The sequence below is a fragment of the Manis javanica genome, chromosome 14, assembly GCF_040802235.1.
Source record: "Manis javanica isolate MJ-LG chromosome 14, MJ_LKY, whole genome shotgun sequence".
Taxonomy (NCBI): Eukaryota; Metazoa; Chordata; class Mammalia; order Pholidota; family Manidae; genus Manis; species Manis javanica.
The window spans coordinates 77,577,438-77,602,227 of NC_133169.1; the positions used below are offsets into that span (position 1 = coordinate 77,577,438).

The following is a 24,790-nucleotide window of genomic DNA, read 5'->3' on the forward strand; positions in this document are numbered from 1 at the left end:
CTATAGATCACAGAGCCAGTATGAATAGGATCTTCAGTTTGATTCCAAATGTTCATGCCACAGTTGCCTAACCTTTTGGGGTATTTTTGAGCATCACTGTTTTTGCTGCTTTTTAGAAAAGTTACTGATTTAAGTAGCTAAAAACAGAAATGAGCAAATAGAAATGTTGTTCATTCATTTACCTCTAAGAAATGGTATTTCATTCAGAAACAAGTATTTATTAAACCCTGACTATATGTCAGCCTCTGTGTAAAACACCCAGCAGAATTATCTAACTTATAAGGGGGCTCAAGATAGACTTTCTAAGTAAAGTATAAACTCAGACCTGAAACATGAAATGAGTTTTTCTTCCATCAAAAGTAGAAATGGGATCAGATTTTCATAGACAGCCATCAGTAAGTCAGTAGCTTGAAAGGATAATCTTTAAAAAGGCAATCCTAAATGGGGGGGGGGGTGCGGAGAAGAAACTGATTTCAGAAATTTCAGTCATAATAGGAAAACAATTTTGGCATCAGATAAAATACAACACCTAGGAATATACATCTTTTGACACTGCTGCTCTCCCAATTCAGGAGGGACTAAAACACGTGACGATAAAATGAGCAAGTCATCCATGTCTTGATAAGGAAAGGATAATCTGTGTTTAGATTTTAAAAGTATAACATTAAATCCAATGTGGAATATGGAAGCAACGTTAGGCAGAATTCGCAGGTTCCCTGCCATCCCCCCCTCCAAGTTTTTGTTACTGGCTATTCACTGAAACACTAATCTACGTTCTGTGGACTTTGCAGATGAAGTTATGGTTACTAATCAGCTGACCTTAAAATAATGGAGATTATCTATAGGTGTGGTATGGACAAATGGGCCCAGTAGAATCAGATGGGCTCTTAGAAGGAGGAGAAGGCAGAAGAGTCAGAGAAATGCAGTGAAGCAGCAGAAGAGGGACACTGCAGAAGGGGAAGTCAGAGAGTCTAAGCATGAGAAGGATCAGAGATTGTAGGGCCCAGGGACAAGCAATGGCAAGAGTGGCCCCTGGCTACTAAGGGGTCCCCAGCTGACAGCTAGCAAAGAAATGGAGGCCGCTGTCCCACAACTGTAAGGAACTTGATTCTGCCAAACAACCTGAAGGAACTTGGAGGCAGATTGCTCCCCTGGGTCTTCAGTAATAAACATAGCCCTGCCAACACCATGATTTTAGCCTGGTGAGCCACACCTTTCACTTCAGACCGTACAGAACAGGGAGGTGAAACATGGGGTTGTTTTAGTCAATAAGTTTGTGCTGATTTATTATGGCAACAGTGACTAATGCAGAGAACAAAATTCACTCTTCTATCATTCCACACAATATTATTTTGTTTCTTCCCTTCCAGGCTCTGCAGAAAATTACTCTTTGCTTAATTATAAGCATAGTAATGCACATATATGTTTGTATCTTTTTCTTTTAATTTGATCATTTCATGATGTTGCTACACAGTTTCCCCTAAATATTACTTTTAATAGCAGTATAGTGTGCCTTTAAATAGATAAAGTGTGTTATACTTAGGCTGTTGGACTTGTGTGTCACTTCTGAATTTTCACCATTATAATATTGCAGCAAGTGTTTCTGTGCATATGATTTTTGAAGTTATTGGAGTAAATTCTCAGATGTGTCATTATCAGGTCAAAGGGTATGAGCCTGTTTATGACTCATATATATTGGTAAGTCTTTAATGGCTTCCCAATTTAAGAATCTTTAGCAAAGATGAGAGAACTATGCTTATCAATATCATTATCACCAATAGATAGTATCCCTTTTTAAAATAATTTTTGTTAATAGAGGGAAGATGCTTAGGGGGAATTTTTAAATTTAGTAGGTATAGTTTCCCAAACTGTTCAAAGAATTAATAAATAAGCTACTATTCTAAGTATTTGGGGGATAGAAAGCTGAGTAGAGTATAGTACCTGATTAGAAGAAATAGAAGAGTAAAAACCAGTAATTATGAATTAGTCACGTACCAGCCATAAGAGATATGAAGCTAACTCCACATACTAGAACCAGTTTTAAGTCACCTGGATTTTGTTATTAAAAATGCGTGGATAGTGTTCTAATACTCCATTTCTGTCATCTACAGCTATCATGCTGATTTTCTGATTGCTCTCAATACCATGATTATTTTCTTATCATGGGTATGACTATTTATATTTATAAATTTTTTCCAGTTTTATTGAGATATTATTGACAACATATGTAAGGTTACAACATGATGACTTGATACATATGTATGCTGCAAGATGATTACCACAAAAAGGTTAGTTAACACTCCATAATTACTGTGTGTGTGTGTGTGTGTGGTGAGAATATTTAAGATTGTCAACCTTAAGTGTAAAATAGCCAGTTATTTTGCATTTAGGGGCTAGCAAACCAGAGGCAAGTCCAGGGATCAAAGGAGAGGAACAAGGAACGGTACTTTACAAAGGAAACGAGGAAGTTGGGAGAGGCTGCCTTGAATGAAAGTCCACAGGAGGAAAGTGAGAGTTCAGGGTGCTGACGGTGGTGTTTTGGTGTTGGCAGAGCTTATTGCCTAGCAAGGAGACATTCTTCCTTCCTCCCGCTGGAGTAGTAGAGCAGGCTTCTTTCTGTTGGGAATGCAGAGTGGGTCTCCTCTTTTTGAGGCCTGCAATTTAGAGTGGTACAGCATAGGAGCACCCCTTTCTGACTCCATTTTAAATAAGGTTTCCTTTATTCGGTTTCATAAGATCTCTCTTAACTCCTTTCAAGTATATGATATGATTGTTAATTGTAATCACCATACTGTACATTAGATCCCCAGGACTTACTCATCTTACAGCTAGAAGTTTGTGCTCTTTGACCAACATTTCCCCATTTCACACACACACACGCACACCCCACCCCTGGCAACCACGATTCTACTCTGTTTCTGTAAGTTCAGCATTTTTAGATTCCACCCATAAGTGATATACAGCATTTATCTTTCTGTGTATGACTTATTTCACATAGCATAATACCTTCAGGTTCCATCCAGATGGTCACAAAATGCAGGACTTCCTTCTTTTTTATGGCTGAATAATATTTCTTTGTGTATGTGTATGTCGCTTTACTCATTTGTTGATTGATGGACACTGGAGTTGTCTCCATGTCTTGTCTATTGTAAGTAATGCCGCAGTGAACATGGGAATGCAGATGTCTCTTCATGATAGTGATTATGTCTCCTTTTCATATATATTCCCCGAAGTGGGATTGCTGGATCATGTGGTAGTTCTACTTTTAGTTTACTGAGGAACCTCCTTAACTATTTTCCATAATGGCTGCACCAGTCTACACTCCTACCAACAGTGCACAAGAGCTCCCTTTTCATGGGTGTGACTTAAGTTTCCAGTTTATTCTCTTTCTTAAGTTTATAGTTTATGTTCCATTGATACCTTAAAAAGTGAAAATTTTAGATAGTGTGAATAAACATACTTCCAATAGACTAGATTGAGTGCTAATTTATATTGTTCTGTCTACTTGAAACCAAAGTGGGTTATTGGACTCAGAATAAAGGTCTGTCTAATAATAAAATACAAAGTACGTATATTTTGTGTGACTCTACAGCAGCTTACACCTTTAGTTTGCTCACATGTAAAATGTAAAGAAGCAATGAGTAAAAGTAATAAGACACTAGATGGTAAGTGAGGGTTCTAGAGTCTGTTGTGTTATGACCGTTAGCCAGAGCATGTCACTTAACATCTGAGCTCCAACTTCCTGTTCTGTAGTTTGGGGATTGAATATATTATCACATGAAAAATGGTCATATAAGAAAACTACAAAAATATTTGATATGCAGTGAGCTGGGCTGTAAACTAAAGGTGTATTGTAGGAAATCATTATTTTGTCTTTGACTGGCTTGGAAATTAAATGAAGAAGTTGCATAAAGCACCTAGAATAGATCTGGCACACAGTAAGCATTCAATATGAGCTACAATGAAAATGGAGCAGTGACAAAGCTTTGGTATTTTCAGATTTCAGATTTGGTATTTTCAGAAATACTCTATTTCTGAAAGACTGTAAAATTGAACTGCTTTAGAATATAGACAACAAAATAAGATATTCTTAAAATTACATAAGTATATATTTTTATTTTCTAGGATCAAATCTAAATCGCTGTGGTTTCCGAGGCTCTTCATACCTGGGTATCCCATTCAATCCATCAAAGGTTAGTTCTGTTTAGGTCAGGAGGAAGAAGGGAGGTGGGGAGAGTTTAGTGAGGAAAAAAACTAAGAAATTACACAGAAAGAACCAAGATTCCAGGTTTCAGTATAGCTCAATACTGTCTAATAATGTGTATTATAAAGTGCAACTCTTGAGGGAAAGCTATACCACCTTACTTCCTGAAAGAATGCACAGTACCTAGACAGAAATTCCTGTGTGTGTACTTATGTAAATTACTTGTGATTTTTCTGGAGAAAATGGAAATGAAGCACACAGGTGCTTGATCCTTGCTCTCTAGGAAGCCAGGGAACTTTGATGCCAGAGAGGGGCTTTACATTTGGCTTACATTTCTTAGGAATAAAAGAAAAGGCTCTTACCAAGGCAGTGATTGAAAACCTGAGTGATGGAGCAATAATAAATAATTTGATGATGAATTTGATGATCTTCATGGCAATAGGCAGACTTTTAGGATTCTAGGCCTTGGTACCAACACCTGCAGGTGTAGAAAGCAGAGAGTTTTCTCTGTCTTGTATGGTGAGAAACTTCTGTCTTCTTCAAGGAAGCAGACCCAAAACAAGCTTTGTAGGTATTTTCATGTTTGTACAAAATACCGATATTTTTTTATAGTAGAAGCAGAGAAAAGCTTTATCATTTTGTCCAAAGAGGCAACATAGGATAGAACTTTTCTCTTGATGGGGTCATTCACTTACATAGTGATTACAAGCCAGGATCTAGCTACACTGAGTGCATCAATATTTATATCCAGTTGCAATCTGAAGGTAAATCATAGTGTGCTGCCAGTTTTTCCATAATTTTGGGGAGGAATAGCAATGATTTTGAAGATGGTGACATGATAGAGGCATTGCTTCAGCTTTCTTCTTCTGTCTTAGGCTATAGACCAGCTTGCCTTTGTTCAATTATGTGTGCCCATTGCTTTTAGCAGGAAATCCAAAAACAAAGGTTTCATGAAATGTGCCCCTTTTTACCCCATACACACTAAATTTTCCAGCTTATGTCAGTCCTGAATAAAAATAGCTCTCCACTTAGTCACAATGGACAGGCTATCTGCGTGTCATGGTATTAGTAATGATAGCCATTCTGTAATGCCATACCATGGACAGATGTATGCCTACATTTGTTGGAGTTAAAACAGTGCTTTGGTAATATTACTTTTAAAAAACAATTCTGTCTTCATGCCCTCCCAAGATGTTTTTGAAATAACAAGAATAAAATAGAGAAAGAAACCTTTTTTTTAATTGATTCACAAAGTCTCCTGAAGCCTCTTTTTGGCCCTTATTTAATGGAGACCCCTGGTACCTTCTGAGGAAGCTAGGTCCCACTCTGTGCTGCACTGCATTCTTCTGAATTTGGTGGGAAGAGGTAGAGACTACGGGTGGAATCATGCAGACCCACAAGGACTTGTCACTAAGACTTGTTGGCAAGAGTCCAAGGGACAGATGAAGTCAAGGGAATGTGAGGAGGATTGTCCAATATAGTGTATAAATTGTGTCATTGATTTTTCTTCTGTCACCACTTCTGAGCCGTTGACTTAACTGATAAATGCCCGGGACCTTCAGTGGTCATAGGTGACTTTTTGAGATCCTCCTGATGGATCCTCCCAAGCAATTTTCTCACCATTTTCCTTCACAAACCCCAAGTTCTCTATTAAATTATGTATTGCCCTTATATATCCAATATACCCCAGAATTTTCCTTCTCTGCTTTGCTTTTACTTTTTCTTTTACTTCTAAAGCCTGCTCTGTACCTCTGCTTTGGTGGAAAAGAATGCTTTATTTAAATCATGTATTACTATCTCCCTCATGACACTTCCTACGTTCTACTTTGTATTGTATTCTATTTGATTAGACCTCTTCTTCTACCCTTAAATTTAAGGTCCATGTTTGATTTTGTTTTAATTAAAGTATAGTTGATACATGATATTATAGGGATTTCAAGTATACAGCAGTGATTTGACACTTACTTATCTTATTAAATGCTCATCCCAGTAAGTGTAGTTACTGTCTGTCAAGGTCCAAGTTTGATTTGTTTGGATTCCCCACAGTTCTTTTAACATAGCTAATGTTTAGTTTCAGTACCAAAAATGAAATATGCTTAGAAGTTCTAAGAAGGCTATTGTTAATGTGGAATAGAATAAATAGCCAGCAGTATTAGAGTTTGAGTTTTAGGAAGAACTCAGAAGCAAAGAGTTAATTAACAAGATGAAAATTTGTTTGGCATGTTTATGAGACCATATAAAGAACTGTATATGTCAGGCTGGATGGGTGGGGCAGGTACTGATTATAGAGGGTATTGAACACCATGCAAACTTAACTCTGTGAGGAACCACAGAAGGTCATGAGCAGGAAAATAATGTAAGTAAGTCACTGGTGGTTCCAGGACCCTTGGATCATGACTCTAAAGTAGTACCCCTCTTTATAGTCACCTTGCACTTAACATCATCATCAAGACAACTAGCAATTTTATAGACAGTAATTTTATTTAATCCCCATGCTATCCCCATGAGGTGGGTACTAATATCTCCATTTTCCAAAATGAGGAAATGAAGCAAGCCAGATGAGTCATAGAGCCAGGACTTGATGCCCTTCTGAAGTTACAGAAGTTAACATTTGTTACAGAAGGTAGAGAAGTCTCCTTTACCAAAACGTTTGTACAAGTTTCATTTTAAATTTCTCATATTGTGGGCAGTTATTCTAGCATTTCAAGTAATTATTGATGAACTCCAACTACAATAGAAGAGAAACTTGGGGGAATGATGAATTAAAAATATGCTCTTATTCTATCAAAATTAAAATGTTCTTAAACTGAGAAATAATACATGAAAATTTACATTTTTCAAGCAAAATGATCTTTTTAACATAACTGATTAATAGGATTGGCTGATTATTTGAAATTAATTATAAAAATCTATAAAAATTATATTTGTTTGTACTATACGCTTTGTATATTGTGGAATATAGTTACTTGGCCTAATAAGCACATTTTCAATTCAAATTTTATCGATGTCCATGCCAATTCCTAGAGTCTTTACAAGATTTTCTATAAGGAGTCACATATTTTGTGGAGCTTGAAAGATCTTTGATAACTATTTGTAGTTACCTATTGTTGAAACAAAACTCTTTGCAGGCAGTACCCCTTTTGGGCTCTTAATGTTAAAAGGTAAACCTGTGTTTCTAGAGAATTTTGCAATTGTAGCATTAGAGCTCTTTGCATTTGTAGTTTTTGGTTTTTGTTATTCTAAGTACTGATGTTTATTAGAGACTCAGACTGTGTCAGAGCAGAATCAAGTTTTCAACTGTATTGTAATATTTTTATATAGTGATTACTACTGTCATAATTAATTTGGATTTGTACAGTATAAGAATTTTTACTTTTAGAAATCTTTTTGTTTGAAAGGCTGTACACTTTTCTAACTTTATAAGACAAGTTAAAAGTGATATGGTTGGTAAAGTATGGCTTTCAAATGATCTAATTTATTTGAATATCAGAATTATTTCTATAAAGCTTGAGGTCTTAGGATAAATTATTAAATTATATAGCCTGGAAAATATGCAATCATACTTATATTGAGGCATATATAAAAAGGAGGTTTGTTTTTCTCAGATGTCTATACAAATCAGTATGAACAACTTTAAATTTTACTGGTTACTCAAACTTCTGTGTCAAATTACTTAATGAAATAAATTTTCATTTCAGTTTACTAATTAACATCATATAAATTTTGAATTTAGAATCCTGGAACAGCTCATCCTTATGATAGTGGCCACATAGCAATGACCTACACTGGCCTTTCATGCTTGGTTATTCTTGGAGATGACCTAAGCCGAGTAAATAAAGAAGCTTGCTTAGCAGGCTTGAGAGCCCTTCAGCTGGAAGATGGAAGGTATGAGTCAGTTTTTTATTAAAGAAAAATTGTAACTAAAAAGTGGTTATAATACTAGAACAGAACTTTGGAGTTTATCATAAACTCTTACTAGAGCCACCTAAAAGTTCACTGTATACATATAGTTAAATGTCTAATCCAAAAAGTGATCCCAAGATGTTTAACATGAGTGAAGAGAAATTAACAATAGCATAACTGCTCTCTTTCTCTTTTTTTAACTGAGACAATAAGTAGATTCACAAGTAAATGGTTGAATAGTTTCAGTATTTGGATGAACTTTACCCACTGGGTGAAAAAATGGATATTTTGAAGTAAACGTACATTTAGTCTAAACTTTTATTCCTGAAGACATAATGATTATGGTAGAAAGGGATGACCATTGAGTATTTTATTATAGTGTAGGTAGTTTCAATGACATTTTTAAAGGATAGCAAAAGAAGTTGGTGAGTTCCTTAATATTTGATAGTTCCTGTGGTATGTCTAACTAAAGAAGAATCTTCCTACACTTTGAAGAGGAGACTTTTATTTTAATCTAAGAAGTGATAAAGCATTAGTGATGCTAAGGAGAGGCTTTGCAAACAAATCCTAAGTTGTTACATTGGGGCTCCATTTATTAAAATCTCTGTTTTCTGTCAGTGTTTTAAAGATACTGAAAGAGAAGTTCATGTAGACATGTAAGATAAATCAACATTAATTAGAAATATACTATAAAACTAAATACCTCAGTCGGTAATTGTGACCAATATCTCAGTGTCTCAAGGTAGTCTTTGATTACTGCTACCCTATCCTTGCTCATAAATAAAGGAAAAGATAGGAGTCACAGACTATTATTACCTCTCTAAAACTAATTAGGTAAAATCTAATCTAAAACACAATATGATTAATTAATAGCTATCTCTATATGCATTTAGAAGAATTTTCACTTAGCAAAACTTGGGCTTGGGGATTTCTTACTACCCAGTAGGTCCCAAGAGGGACCTGTACTACTCAATAGGTTACCTGCTACTTTTCTGCCAGTAATTCTCAGCCAGTGGGCCACATATGTCCCTAGCTGGGAGCAAATAAAACTGAGTGGTAGCATCCAGGGGAAGGAGTAACTAAACTACCCAGAAATCAGAGCTGAGTGACAACTTAGAGATAGTATCATATTATTCAAGTTAATGGTCCTAATCTTTACTGAATAATACAAAGTAGTATATGGTTTTTAAATCTATATTCAGTGAGATATTTTTCTGTGAGTTAAGACATGAAAAAGGTGTTTCTAGCCTCTCTACAAAAAAAAATTATGGTCCACTGTTAATAGTGAATCATACTATTATTTCCAGTTTTTGTGCAGTGCCTGAAGGCAGTGAAAATGACATGAGATTTGTATACTGTGCCTCCTGTATTTGCTACATGCTCAACAACTGGTCTGGCATGGATATGAAAAAAGCCATCAACTATATTAGAAGAAGTATGGTGAGTTATGTTGACAAATAGACTTTTTATTTTCAGTTATTATTGCTGGTGTATGGGGACTTCAGGTTAACACAGTCCTCATCTCCAAGAATTTGAAAATAAGGGCAGTAAGATTGCTTTCTGGGTACATTGTATATCAGAACAGCCACATAGAAATAATCTTAGGGGTCACATCAATTCATTGACATTAGAATTTAAATGTTATCTGATTGTATCTACAGATGCACTGTCTTTATGAGAAAGAGATTGGTCATCCTTACAAGTGAAAAAAGAAGTAAAATCTCAAAGGCAAATGAAGAAGTAAAATTTCAAAGGCAGATGTTGATAGCCTGTCCTTCCAAGGGCAGTGGGGAGCCCTAGCCAAGCATAATGGGAAATTATGGTGTCCCTGGTGAGACTGTTCCCGTACTGGCTGTACGGAGGGAAGTGAGTTTGTTGGACCATGTTGACTTGCAAGACCCAAGTGCAACAAGATTTACTGGTCTAATGATAGATTTTTGGATCACTTTTGTTAATAATGTTATGTGTATTTTTTTTAATTCAAGATTTACTTAAGAAGAGTATCAAGTAGAAATGTTATTCTTTCACACAATGCAATTTAATCTTTCTATCAGCAGTAGTAAGGAAATCTCAGTCTCAGCCAGAATTATCCTTTGCTCTACTTTTTAATTGCTTCTGTGAAACTGGAGAGAGAGAAGTGCTGGTTCACAGGTTTCATATTTCCAAATGTGAATATTTTAGCTTTACAGAGTATTTTAGGTTGTTAATTCAACTTATACTAGTCAGTATTTCAAAATGGAAATTAAATTCTTAGAGAAATAGAATTGTTTTTAACTGAATGTGTGAATGTGGATTGGATTTTTGTGGAATCTACAATAGCACAGCTTTTGAAAAGCCTGTGGAGGCAGAAAAGAACAGACTCTGAAAGGAATTTTAAGAGGAAAGATTTATGCTATGTAGAAGGGTAGGTGCTATGCATCTTGGCATGAATACTGCAGAAGTGTCTTGTGTTTGGAAGGACAGCACATTGATTTGCCCTGTTACTGGAGATAATAACTTTTGATCACTTGGCTAAGGTGGTATGTGCTATATTTTCCTCTATAAAGGTGGTATGTGCTGTATTTTCCTCTGTAAAGTTAGTTTTTTTTCCTCTTGTAGTATTCATAATCTTGTGGTGAGATATTTGGAGAGTGTTTGTTACATATCCTGTCCCTCATCAAACTCTTACCCACTGGTGTCAGTATGGAACTGATGATTCTCCAGCTTTATCATTCCTTCTGTAATTATCATTTGAAATTATACTGTTAGAAAAAGCCTTCCCTTTGCCTCCATTCATTTGTTTATATCACGGTGGACTCTGGAGTCTTGTTTTCTTCAGTGGGTTCTTACCTGTTACTATCATTTATTTTGATGCTCAGATTGTCGCATATTCAGCCAGTGAGAACCCCTTCAGGTAGGCCCTTGTGCCCTTTTGACTTTCCCTCTTCATTCTTTGTATACTTCTTTGCTTTCTGGCACAAGGTATTGCAGGTTCTTTTTTCACTTTCTTAGCCTCCTCCCCGGTATCAGTCATTTCTTCAAGGAGCTCTGGTTCTCCTTATTGGAGGGTGAGGTTTGGAAACCAGGCTTTAGGCACTGGCTGTGCTCATTGGTATTGGGACATCATTGCTTCTAGCCCCTCTTCTCAGCAGGAAGAGCTAGGAAATATGTGTGTGTATGCATGTCTCCCAGACACCCCCCGACATGCATGCGCACGTCTGTGTCTGTTTCTGTATCTACCAAAAGCCATGGGTCCATAGTCACTTGAGTCCACCAGAGTCCACCTTAGCCTCCCTCCTTTCATCTGCGACTCCCGTCTCTGGCAGTGACACCTGACTCCCGTTATCCAGAATACCGTGGTTCCTTCGTTTTAACCTAAGGGTATATAGTCTAAATGCTATACTTAGGAAATACTTGGGTTACTTCTTTTTTCCCCCCTCCCCCGCTTTAGTAAGGTTATGTTATTTATTTGAATAACAGTTATGTTTATTTGTTTCTCTTCAGATTCCATTTTAGGGTTTTCTCCTAGATTTGTTGAAATTACATATATACTTTGTTAGATATTGACTTGGTTCCGAAAGTCAGAGCTACACAAGAAAGGTGTGTGCAGAGATGTGTGATGCCCTCCTCCTGTCCCTTCTCTCTGCCACCCCTATATTTACCACCTTCTTCCCATTTACTCTGTACATAACCAATCTCATTAGTTTTGGGTTGTCTTTTCCTGTATTTCTTCTTGATGAGCAGGTATGTATATTTTTATTTCTCCTTTCTTACTCAAAAGGTAGCACACTTTATAGGTACTTTTTTGGCAGTTTGCTTTTTCATGTAACAATATAGCTTAAAAATCACTCCCTATCAGGTCGTAGATTTTCCTCATTCTTTTTTTTTATAGTTTCATAGTACTCCATTGTGTGCACATGCCTCAGTCATTTCACTTACTCTATGTATAAAGTACCCATTTTCAAATACAAACAATGTTGAAATTAACAACCTTCTGCATGTAGATTTATATATTGGAGATACAGCTTCAGAATAAGTTGCTAGTAGTAGGAATTTTGCTTGATCAAAAGTTAAATGCATATGTAATTTTATTAGATAGTGCCTGTTTTCTCAAAAGGTCATATAATTCCCAAAAATATAAATACCTGTTTCCACACAATCTTGCCAGAGGAATGGATTGTCATCCTTTTAATTTTTACCAACGTGGTAGGTAAAATATGGTATCTCAATGTATGCTTAATTTGCATTTCTTTTATTTTGAGTGAGATTGGCCGTTTTCTTAACTCCAGAACTATACAAAACCAGGCCACAGGCCAGATTTAACTTTCAATCCATAGTTTGCTGACCCCTAGTTCTTGTCTCTCATTTTGCTTTTTTCTTGAGGTATTCCAATTTTGTGTTCGTTCTTTGCTTGTCTTTCAACTATTTTCTCTCTGACCATTTTTTTTTTACTTTAACTCATTTTTATTCTCCTGACTGTTTCCTGCCTTTCTTCAGTGTTCTTTATTGTTTTCTCATTCAAGACTTTTTCCTGAGGTATCCAGAGATTTAGTCTTCATTTCTCAGTTTATTTTGTCTTCTTCTTCCATTTCTTTCCTGAAGTAATTTGGTTCTGTTTCTTCCGACTGTTTAGCCTTTTCTGTTTTTAATGTTTTTAATTTTTAGTTTCATTTCATATGCCCATGCTTATTTGAAGACATGTAACTGAATTTGAGGTGCTGTATTACATGCAGTTCTCTTCTGCTTTATGGCTTTTGGGGGAGGTAGGGCAGATTTTCATATACTGAGATGTTTATATTCCATTTGCTGTTTTTGCCTGAGTTGCTTTCTATAGATTTGTCTCTTTGTTTAGTCACTTTGAGGATATACTTTTTTCTTACAAGAATTCGTGTTAAGAGTGCCCTCTTTTTAATGCAGCAAAGTATATTTTCTTTAAGCTGTTTGCCTTTTATGTCTTTTTAGTGATAGCGAGCTGTGTTCTATGGTAATTCTGGTAGGAGAGAGGTTCTCTTGTCTGGTCTCTAAGTGTTGCTCCTTTGAGTTTCCTTTAGTACGTGATCTTTAAAGGGCCCTTCTCCCTTCCTTTTAGACTTGAGTGCCCTTTGAACACTGCCACTTGGACATGTACACTCCTTTCAGGCTCTTTTTTTTTTTTTGAGAGAGCATCTCTCATATTTATTGATCAAATGGTTGTTAACAACAATAAAATTCTGTATAGGGGACTCAGTGCACAATCGTTAATCCACCCCAAGCCTGATTCTCAGGTCAGGCTCTTTTCTATGTCAGTGCTGTGTTGTGGCAGAGCTGCTCCTGTCTGGGCGGGCCTTGCTCTGCATGGTAGGGCCTGGCCCACCTGCAGTGATGGCAGCGCAGGCACAAGTGTTGCGGAGTGATGGAAATCATCCATGGGGAAAATTACCATTGTCCTGTGACCTTCACAGCTTTCTGTCAAAACGTTAAAAACTTGTGCTTGCAGTTATAAATGTACATAGAATGTTTTAAATGGTAAAACCAGTATTTATTTAATACACTGTAATTTTAAACATTAGCAATATTGAGAATTAAAGTGCTTTCTTTGTAATAAAAAACTATCAAGAGTAGTTTGAACACTGTTTTGCCTTCTTGTTATGTAATTTTTATGATAGATCTGGAGCAAGCACTTTTTAGTCTGATAAATGATCTCTTTTTTTAAGTTGGTGTCAGCTTCCAAGTTTTATCATTTGTATTTTCATTATGAAATACCTCCAGGAGTTCCTTATATGTGAAGTTTTTGCCAGCATCACTTCTCTAACACCTTGATCCTTTTCCCCACGACCATTGCCATCACTCATGCAGATATCCCCCTCTACACCTAGATCCTCTGGCCACATGCCTGGTCTCAGCAGTGCTGTCAGCATTGCTGGGAGCAGCTCTTCCTTCCATGACCTGTGTTTGATCTCAGTTTCACGTCCAGTGGTGTTGCTTTCATTTTTGTACTGCATGCCATCTTTGGTGGCCTATCTCCTCTTTCAGTTATGCCATTTTTGTAAAACATGAGTTTTTCATTAAGACCCAGAGACAGCGTCGTCACACGCTTTGCTCTCTGCATGATCCAAGTAACATGTGCAGCGTCCAGTTACAGACTTTGACAAAGGTGATGTGATTGGTCACTGATCATGATACACATGTGTTCTGTATGTAGTGTTTTGTGGACTGAGAGGGTCCACAAATTTGTACTTTGAGCAGTTGCTCAGTTACTGAAATTTGAACCATGTTGTGTTACTAAGTAAGTTATGGTAGGAATTTGAGCATGCTGGGACTGTGTCAAGCAACGATGCCTGACACACTTAAGGTGGACTTTCTCTTTTAAAGGCAGTGATTTTAGGTCAATTTCAGACCTGCCATTAGCTTTCTTCCCTTCTCTTCCACATAATTTTCCACAAATTGTCCTTGCTCTCTGCAAAAGTGTGTCAGGAGCATAATAGACAGCTTGCTGGGATTTGAAGTTCCCATGGCTATGGACAGGTAATTTGAAGCTTGAACATGTCTCCCAACTTTGCAAAGGTTTCAGCTTTATATAGTTGTATTGTTCTTTTTCTGTCTTGATTTTGTAGGACATGTGAGGAAATCAAATTTAGACAGCCATCGTTATCCTCAGCTACCCAAAAGCCTCAAAATAGATTTGATTTGTATTTATGTTTTTATGAGTATAAAATCCTTGTATTTTCCTTAAATTCATATGTTCTTGCAAGGAGGAAAGGAATAAGGATTGGGGCTTTTTGCTGGGAAAAAGCTGAATATGTAGGTGCCATCTCTGAACAGTTTGTTCTCACAGTGTGCCTAGTGATTTGGCTCGGAGAATGAGACAAGATCAGGTACTTGGAAATGCCTAGACCTACTGTGGGAAAGAGTATATTTTGGAAGATATAGGGAGAAATAAAATTAGATCAAGAGACAAAAATTAGTATAACAACTAATTTATTTATTATTATTTCCCTATTAAACTGAGCGCTATTTTTCTTTTTCAGTCCTATGACAATGGACTGGCACAGGGAGCTGGACTTGAATCTCATGGTAAGACATCTTAAATGAACATATAGTTTCTTTTGCTCCTTTAAGTAACATATCTTCAACTTGGAGGACCTCAGAAGTTTGTTTTAACCCTTGATGTAGCCTGATTATCTTCTTCCCTATGTCTCTCTTCTGACACTGTTGTGCCAGATGGAACCTCTTCTAGGTCTGTAATCATTCAGAGATTATTTAGACCGGAGTGTTCATTTAATATTTTCCAGTAATCTACTCAAGTGTCAGCTGCATAAAGATATCTTGGGATGATTTCTTCAGATATGTTAGAAAACAGCAAGTTTTCTTCTTGGACATAACACTAAAAGGCTAGATGTAGAGTATTGAACATGAATCAGTGAATTCTGAAGAAGTGAAATGTGTTATTTACTTTCCTCACTAAAATTATCGTGAGTCACAGTCATAGGTCGTTTTGCTGCATGGCATATGTTCAGTACGTACATGAATACAATCTCCTTTCACTTGCTTCCCCACTTTTGGCAGAACCAGAATAGTGAGGTGAGAATTTGTGAGCACATCAATAGCCTGAAGTCTTTCGAATTGAATATTTCCATGTAGAAGTAAATAAACGTCCACACTCCTGTTTTAAAAAGAAAGAGCCTGTATCAAGGAGGTTCTCTGAGCAAGCTCCTTCGGTACTGCCCCTTGTGCCCCTCCCTCCGCCAGCATGAAAGGGTGGAAGGAACAGGTCAGTATTCAGGTCTCGGCCCTGGTATTAGCTGTGCAGCATTTCCTTATCAACAAAGTGGAAATATCCATATTTTTTTTAAGGTTGTTTTTAGGATCATAAAAGATACAGGGAAAAGTGATTTGTAAACTATAAAATATATGTAAAAAGATATTTTTGACATGCATTCCTTGATGTCCTGTCCTTGTCCTTCCCCTGGGCCCTTGTGTACCCTCCCCCTCGCACATCTTCACTCCCTCCTTGCTGTAGATGTTTATAGAGTAGGTGTCACTTGGGTATGGAGAAGCTGTCTTGTATTTTCCCGGAAGCCACACTATAAGTAGGAGGCCATGCTCCTTGTGTGTGCCTCAGTTTCTCTGAGATGAGGCTTGCGGCCGGCTGGCAGTGGTGGTTATGTCACCGCTCATCCCCACTTGGTGAGGAGGGATGTACTCGTAGTTGCACGTAGGATCTGGTGTCTGTAAGAATTTCTGAGAAGACAGGGTCTGGTGCTCACTATTGGAGAGAGTGTTGACGGCGCTTGGCTGAGGAGACGCCTTCCCAGTGCAGGAGGCGTGTAGTAGGACAGGCGCTGTTGCTCCCAAGAAATTGGGATATGTTCTGTGGGATATGAAACAGAGAGGGCTGCTCACCCATGATACGCTCTTGTGGATCCTGTCAGGAAAAACTTCTGCTGACCCCCACAGGTGGTGATTTTGAGTCAGTGTGACTTGAGGAGGATTGCACCCCTCAAGATCATCAGTGATGGACTGCGGTTCATGCCAGAAAGGTGCATCTTACTTCTATCTCTCCAGTAGGGGCAGTAGGTTTGAGACCTAAAGTCCTAGAGGAGAGCATCCTAATCAGAGTGCCACAGTGTGGTGCAGCGCATCCGGGCCTTAGGTGTGCCGAGACATTGCTCCTGCAGCCTTTGGGGCAGCTGAGCAGGACCTGGGGGTCTGGAGCCCCTGGTAAGGTCACCTCTGGCCAGGAGCACCCTCCTCAGAGTGCCACTGTGTGGCCTGCAAACAGCAGACACTCGTGTGTTCTCTGTGCTGCACTGAGGTCAGACAGGCCAAGAAGCCCTCCTCTGGAGGACGTGCTAGAGGCCCCCCGCCCCCACTCTCACCGCTGTACCCACTGGCCCGTGAACTTCCCACAAAGGAGTCCTGCAGTTTGGCCTCCCTGTGAAGTCATTGTGTTCTTCCTTTTTCTGCTTTCTCTTGTTAATTTTCTTAGAGGAGTGGTCCAAATATACTATTCACCCTTTTACACAAATAGCTTGTTCTTTAATTTTCTATGTAAGCCTTCAGCAACTTTGGAAGTTTCTTCTTTGAAGTCATGAGTGATGTACTTTTCAGATCCAAAGTCATCTTCTCATTCCTCATCTTCTGTTCTTTTAAGCATTTGAAGCTGTTCCCTCTCCCCTTTCCTTCTGGAAGCATCACATTCCTCTTGTCTTACTTCGTGAGTTCAGCTCCTGGCTGCTTTACAATTTTTGTTTCTTCTTTTCATCTCTTTACCTCAGCCCAATTCTTTTCTTTCCTTTGGATCTTTCTAAATTTTTTCTTTTTTTCTTTCTAAATCTCAGGGCTTTTGTATTTGTTCTTTGTATGTGGAATCCTCCACCCCCAGCCCAAGCAAACAACTGGCTTTATTTCACATCCTTCAGGTCTTGGCTCAAATGCTTATTTTTAATAGGCCCCCTGTTTAAAATTGCGAACTACCCACATTACACACCCGCATTTAGAATCACAGATTAACCACATATACACCTGTTCTCTGTCCCCCCTTGTGCCTTTATTTTTCTCTGTATCACACCTTATTAGTTTGTTTATTGCCTGTCTCTCCCCACGTACTGTAGAACAGTGTCTACAGAACAGAGATGTTTGCCTGTTTTATTCACTGTTGTGTCCCCTACACCTGTAACATGTGGTACATACTATCAATGACCCCTGAGCACCCAGAACTGTTTCAACATCTGTAATTGCTTCAGATCTACAGAGCCACCCTCCTATATGCCCACCAGGCAGATCTGCCTTCATGTCACTGCAGCATCTCAAGTTGCAAGTTTTTTTTATTAAAGTATCATTGTTATATATACAATCTTATACAAGATTTCACATGAACAACGTTGTGGTTTCAACAGTCACCCATATTATCAAGTCCTCACCCCCCATTGCAGTCCCTGCTGATTAGTGTAGTAAGATGCTATAGAGTTATTATTTGTCTTCTCTGTGCTGTACTTCAAGCTGCAAATTTTTAAAGCTATCGTTCTCCTCTTTCCTTCTTCCCAAGCCTATTTTTGCTTTTCAGGAATGTGGAACAATTGCTAGCAGACCTACTGATTTTTTTTAAGGGAAACCAGAAATCCAGAATTTGGAATGTTTAATCTTGTTCTGTTTTTTTGTCGGTGGTGGTAGGGATGATTTTGGTGGGATTTTTGTTTTTTGGGGTAAAAGTTTTTGCCAGTCACACCAGTTGTCCCCTTTATGTCACCAGTTTTTAGCCCTTGATCTACAGACTAAAAGGAAGAGTATTTGTTAAGTGTTGCTCTGCCAGCTACCACTTAATCTCAGTGCTCACACCAGCCCTCTGCAAAAAGGCATCTTTGTATTAGTTATGGTCAGAGAAACAAAACCACTATGAATATTAAAGAATAAGAATTTATTTTAGGACTAAGACTTTACACAGTTGTGGAAGCATATGGTGAAGTAAGGGCCTCAAAGGGGTAAGTTGGTAGTTGGGAAAATTCACTGGCGAGGCTGAAAGCAAGGGCACAGCTGGACACACGTGGCCTCTCGGGGAACCTGGAGAGCCAGGCCTATCCGGCTGTCAGAGTGGCACAGTGCACCTGCATCCGTCTGGGCACGGTGGTACCACCGGGGCAAGAAGTGAAAGGAGCCTGGCTTCTGACTGTCTGGGATATGCTCAGGGCAGGCTGCAGTGCACCAGCATGTGGCCTTGGCCTCTTACCTCTGCCATCCACAGCCGGGGTGATCGCTGCTGCTTCCCTCCCACCTTTCTGATCTCACACAGATTCCTCTAACTTCAGACCACGTAGGGAAGGAGGTTCTGGGAAACAATTCTAGCTTATCCACGTTACCAGAGTACAAAACCACCACAGTAATTATTATCATCTACTCAGAGAAGGATCAGGTAAGTGCCATAGCCTGCTTGAAACCCTGTGCCTGCTCAGCACTACCGTTCTGCCACACTGACTCCCTTCGTTCAGTTCTCTGTGCCTGAGATCTGGCTTAGCTTGGGAGACACACATGTGAGTGAGGCCGCCCATGTATGCTAGGCTGTCAAGAAAATGTGTTCTCCACATGCTCTTCCATGCATGCCTTTTCACCTGTGGACTTCCCTTTCACTAACCTTCAAAGTTTGACCCAGCGTTCCTCTGCCTGGTTCCATTCTCTGTAAGCCTGTTCATTGGCTCTTGTTCCTCCAGCCTTTTCCTGTTCCTAAGCAGTTTCTCCCTTTTCAGTATTCCGCTAAGATTGGGTCATACCATTGTCCTGCTGCCTGCCTCTGTTACCTGCTGTGCTAGGTTGTAAGCTGAATGTCTTATTCATGTCTTACTCTTTGTGCCCTTATGCACTGTGTTGTTCAGTAAGTACCTGATGCATTGGTCGTCCTGTATCCCACTGTGCATCCCAGAGCCCGGAAGGCAGAATTTGGAGTGTGTGCTTCTGTTGCGTCTGTCTTCCTCTGAGTTGGTGGTAAATGTTACTTAATACACTTCTGGTTCTTTTTAATTCATCTGCTTTTCTCCAACTGCTGCTTAGCCTGGAGTCCATTTGTCATGAAAAATTAACAGGCACATTATACTCCTCCTCCAGGCCATGAACTTTAAATGGGATTATTACTTTTATCCTAGCGATTCTTTTAATGATAATATAGTTTAGGATAAAATGTTCATGTGTTTTGGAAGAATTGGATTTTCCTATTTGGTTTAAAACTATTTCCTCTCAGAATTCATAGTTACAATATTTCAGACAAATTAATTTGATTCTTTGAATCTTTTAAAAAATATCTATTCCTTAATTCAGAAAAGAAATATTAAACTGTCTATGGCCTAATTTCATCTAAGCATTCAGCTCCTTTGAATTTACCTCACTTTACCTTTTCCATGTAGTGTTTAAGTGTAAAATGGTGTACTTATTTATGTACGAACTTAATTAGCTCTCCTTCATCTCTAGCTATGATTATTAACCATCTTAAATTATGTACTTCTGTGCACATGGATTCTTTTTGATAATTTGTTCTATACAAATAAGTACTAAGAGAATGCTTAAAATTGAGCTGTAGAATCTTTTGGGAGCAATAAGTTAACCTGCAGCCATTTTACTGTTAAAAATATGCATAAATCATAACACAGAACCAGAGGTGGGAATGCTTCTGTTACCCTGCACTGCAAGGGCCAGGGTAGGTTGTTACAAGAGAACCTCTTGTCCCTTCCAGACATGACGTCCTATGACTCATGTATTCTGCGTACATTAATTATCCCTATGACGGTGTGTATCACTTTAGGCAGTAATCTTTTAGTTGTATGAGCCTTAATATTCTCTCACTGTTACAAGCCTCTGATAAAGAAGAGTTATTTTTATACTTACTTAAACCAAAGTATAATGAACACAACATAACCTTCTCTTGATGAATTCAGAGCATTATTACGAGAAGCAATTCTTGTACTTAATATACTAATGTAGTATTCTTGAAGTTTTTTGAAGCTTGTAGGAATCATTGATCTAACCCTGTTTAGCCCCAAAAGGATATTCTGTTTGAGTTCTTGAGCCTGCTTTTTTTTTGTATTTTTTTTATTAAGGTGTCATTGATACACAATCTTATGAAGGTTTTTATAACACTCCCTGAGCTTGCTTTTTTATAGTATTTATTTACTTAGGGTCAAAGTGTTATACCTTTCTTCTCTTGCCATGTTTACATCTGCCTGTAACACTCTTCTCACATAATGCAGTTGACCCTTGAACAATGCAGAGGTTAAGGGTGCCAACCCCTGTGCATTTGAAAATAGCATTTAACTTCTGACTCCCCAAAAACTTTACGAAGAGCCCACTGTTTTCCCAAAGCCTTACCAATAACCTAAACAGCCAGTTCACACATATCTTGTATATGTATTAAGTACTGTATTCTACAATAAAACAAGAGAAGAGCAAATGTTTTTCCAACTTGTTTCGAATCTCCAAAAAATTTTCCAGTATATTAATTGAAAAACATATGCCTAAAAGTAAACCCATGCAGTTCAAGTCCATGTTCTTAAGGGCCAGCTGTGCTTTTCATCCAAGTTTTTAGAACTCATTTTTTAGAAATTTTTGTAAAACAGTTATCTCTCAGGGTTTAATGTTGGTAAATGAATTTTAACTTAATGTACTGACTCTGTGATAACTGTTTTTGGCTTTGCAGAGCCCAAACTTACTTCAGAAGGTACAATTTTAAGAATCTGGTGATTTGGGCATAATAAAGAATATTTTCACTTTGATTTACACCAGTTTGCTTTTAAAGAATCCTAACAAGTGGCAAAACTGGACAGCTCCCTGCAAGAGAATGAAAGTGGATTATTGTCTAACCCCATACACAAAAGTAAACTCGAAATGGATTTAAGACTTGAATGTAAGTCATGAAACCATAAAACTCTTAGAAGACAATATAGGCAAACATCCCCTGAATATAAGCATGAGCAACTTCTTCCTGAACTCATCTCCTCGAGAAAGGGAAACAAAAGCAAAAATGAACTCATGGGACTACATCAAACTAAAAAGTTTTTGTAGGGCAAAGGAGATCATCAACAAAACAAAAAAGGCATCCTACAGTATGGGAGAATATATTTGTAAACAACATATCCGACAAGGGGTTAACATCCAAAGTATATAAAGAACTTAAACACCTCAACACCCAAAAAAGCAAATAACCCGATTAACAAATGGGCAGAGGATATGAAGAGATGGTTCTCCAAATAAGAAATCCAGATGGCCAACAGACACATGAAAAGATGCTCCACATTGCTAATCATCAGAGAAATGCAGATTAAAACCACAATGAGATATATCATCTCACACAGGTAAGGATGGCCAGCATCGAAAAGACTAAGAACAACAAATGTTGGCGAGGATGCGGAGAAAGGGGAACCCTCCTGCACTGCTGGTGGGAATGTAAGCTAGTTCAACCATTGTGGAAAGCAATATGGAGGTTCCTCAAAAAACTAAAAATAGAAATACCGTTTGACCCTGGAATCCCACTCCTTGGAATATACCCAAAGAATACAACTTCTCAGATTCAAAAAGACATATGCACCCCTATGTTTATCGCAGCACCATTTACAATAGCCAAGATATGGAAGCAACCTAAGTGTCCATCTGGAGATGAATGGATAAAGAAGATGTGGTACATATATACAATGGAATACTATTCAGCCATAAGAAAGAAACAAATCCTACTATTTGCAACAACATGGATGGAGCTGGAGGACATTATGCTCAGTGAAATAAGCAAGGTGGAGAAAGACAAATGCCAAATGACTTCCCTCATTTGTGGAGTATAACAACAAAGCAAAACTGAAGGAACAAAATAGCAGCAGACTCAGAGACTCCAAGAAGGAACTAGTGGTTACCAAAGGGGAGGGGTGTGGGAGGACGGGTGGGGAGAGAGGGAGAAGGGTACTAAGAGTACTAAACATTATGTTTAGTACACATGGTGTGGGGAATCACGGGGAGAACAAGGTATCACAGAAAAGGGACATAGTGGATCTCTGGCAACTTGTTGCACTGGTGGACGGTGACTGCGTTGGGGTGTGGGTGGGGACTTGATAGTGTGGGTAAATGTAGTAACCATGTTGTTTTTTCATGTGAAACCTTCATAAGAGTTTATATCAATTATACCTTAATAAAAAATTTAAAAAAAGAATCCTAACAAGTAATTTGGAGAACAACAATTAGATACTTCTTTTTACTTTTTGACAGTTTTTCAGAGGCTTTATATTTAATGATATAATAGTATCTGGAGTCATGGCGAGGTTATCATGAAAGAGAAATTGAAGCTAGTGGGTCACTGAAAAGGAAATAAGATTGCTAGTGGCTTCATTGACGTTATTCTGAAAGGTTATGATAAATTTTTACTTTTCTATTTTAATTCACTCATGACTAAGATCTCCCAACTAATTAGGAAAAGATCTGATTAGATAGTTCTTACAACAGTAGCCCTTTTAATGTAATAGCTGCCTCAAGTTTTCTAGAGGGAATGCTCACTTTTCCTTTGCCAAAGAACCCATCCAAAATTTGTAACTCCAAAAGGAAAGCTATGAGATAAGGCATATTAGGAACAATCCATTTAAATAACTGATTTAAATAAAAAATCACTAAGTGAAATAATAAATTGGAAATGTAAGTATGTTCAGGTTGTTTGGAATTGAGAGGAGATAGTCTCGATGGAAAGTGTTCGTCTTTTTCCTTTATGGAAGAATGCTGACTTTTTATTTCCTAAGGAAACTGATCGCTTTTTGAGTATATTGGTTTCCTATTGCTGCAGTGACATTTTGCTGCAAGTTTAGGGCTTTAAAACAACACAGATTTATTCTGATACAGTTCTGGAAGACAGTCCGAACTGCATTTTACAGACCTAAAGACAAAGCTTCAACAGGGTTGGTTTCTTCTGGAGGCCCGAAGGGGGAAATCTGTCCCTTTGCTTCTGCCAGCTTCTGGTGGGTGCCAGCATTGCTTGACCTGTTGCCCTGGAATCTCTGCTGCCAGAGTCCCATTGCTTCCTCTTTCTGTCTTTTACTTTCTCTCTGGTCCCGTCTTTTAGGACATTGGTTACATTTAGGGCTCACCCAGGTAAACCAGGACAATCTCCCCATCTCAAGGTTCTTAACATAATCACATGTGCAGTGTCCCTCTGGCCATAGAAGGTAGCATTCACATGTTCTAGGGGTTGGGACCTGGATATCTTTGCAGGAGCAATATTCAGTCTCCCACAGTGAGTTTTTGCGCCTCTTCCTGTACATCTACTTCCAGATACCATTTTCCTCTCTCCCTACCCCACATTCTCCCTTACCCCTTGCTCAGACTTCTCTTCCTTGTATTTCTGATGCTGAGTCAGTATCATATCTGCATATCAGTTTCCAGCTTGTTGATGCTATATGTGAAAATTAGTCTGTAGCCTCGGGCAGGTGGAACCTCAGTTCATAAGCAATATGCTATCTTTAAGGATTAAAATCAGACTCAGGTGGTAGAGTCCTGGACAGGGAGGAGTGGTAGTTCTAGCTTTTCATTTCAGCTCTGCCATTAAACTGTAATTTTGAACAAGTTCCTTAATCTCCCCGGTTTACTTTTTTTTCATAATTAAAATTTTTTTAATAACTTTAAATTAAATGATTTTGTTTCATCAAATTAATATTGATGACTTTAGTGCTAGGTGGTTATTTTTAAATTATAATTGTCTTTTTAATTTAAGTGACTTTTATTTCACCATTTTCTAGAATTATATAACCCTTTTTTCCTCCAATCATTTTCTACTATTTTCCTAGGCATCTAATTTGAAGTTTAAGTATTGTGTGGTTTTGATTAACAGGAGGATCAACTTTTTGTGGCATTGCCTCACTGTGTCTAATGGGTAAACTAGAAGAAGTGTTTTCAGAGAAAGAATTGAACAGGATAAAGAGGTGGTGTATAATGAGACAACAGAATGGTTATCATGGAAGACCGAATAAGCCTGTAGACACCTGTTACTCTTTCTGGGTGGGAGCAACTCTGAAGGTAAGAAAACAAATAAAAATGAGAAACCTATGCTCTGTTAATATAAACTGTGATTAAAGGGTTTGCTTCAAAGGTCTTTGTATTATCATTAAATACTGTTAGAGTTAGGCTCTTAAGTTGTTTCTGTTGCTCTGGCAGAGCTAGTCTTTGTTGTTTTTCCGTAGAATTCAGTTACCTGTTGTGCTACTTGAAAATATCCATTCT

At 38.1% G+C, this 24,790-nt stretch overlaps 1 protein-coding gene across 4 annotated transcripts in view; it reads left to right on the forward strand.

Moving 5' to 3' along the window:
- PGGT1B (protein geranylgeranyltransferase type I subunit beta) overlaps nt 1-24,790 on the forward strand; it is a 51,994-nt gene that overhangs the window by 14,749 nt on the left and 12,455 nt on the right. For 3 of the 4 annotated variants that reach the window (XM_073222068.1, XM_037020060.2, XM_037020059.2), the window contains exons 3-7: nt 4,126-4,193; nt 7,938-8,089; nt 9,415-9,547; nt 15,094-15,139; nt 24,402-24,586. In XM_073222068.1, coding sequence (XP_073078169.1) covers nt 4,126-4,193; nt 7,938-8,089; nt 9,415-9,547; nt 15,094-15,139; nt 24,402-24,586 — 584 coding nt within the window. The remainder of the gene's footprint in view (nt 1-4,125; nt 4,194-7,937; nt 8,090-9,414; nt 9,548-15,093; nt 15,140-24,401; nt 24,587-24,790) is intronic. The other variant, XM_073222069.1, reaches the window with a different exon arrangement.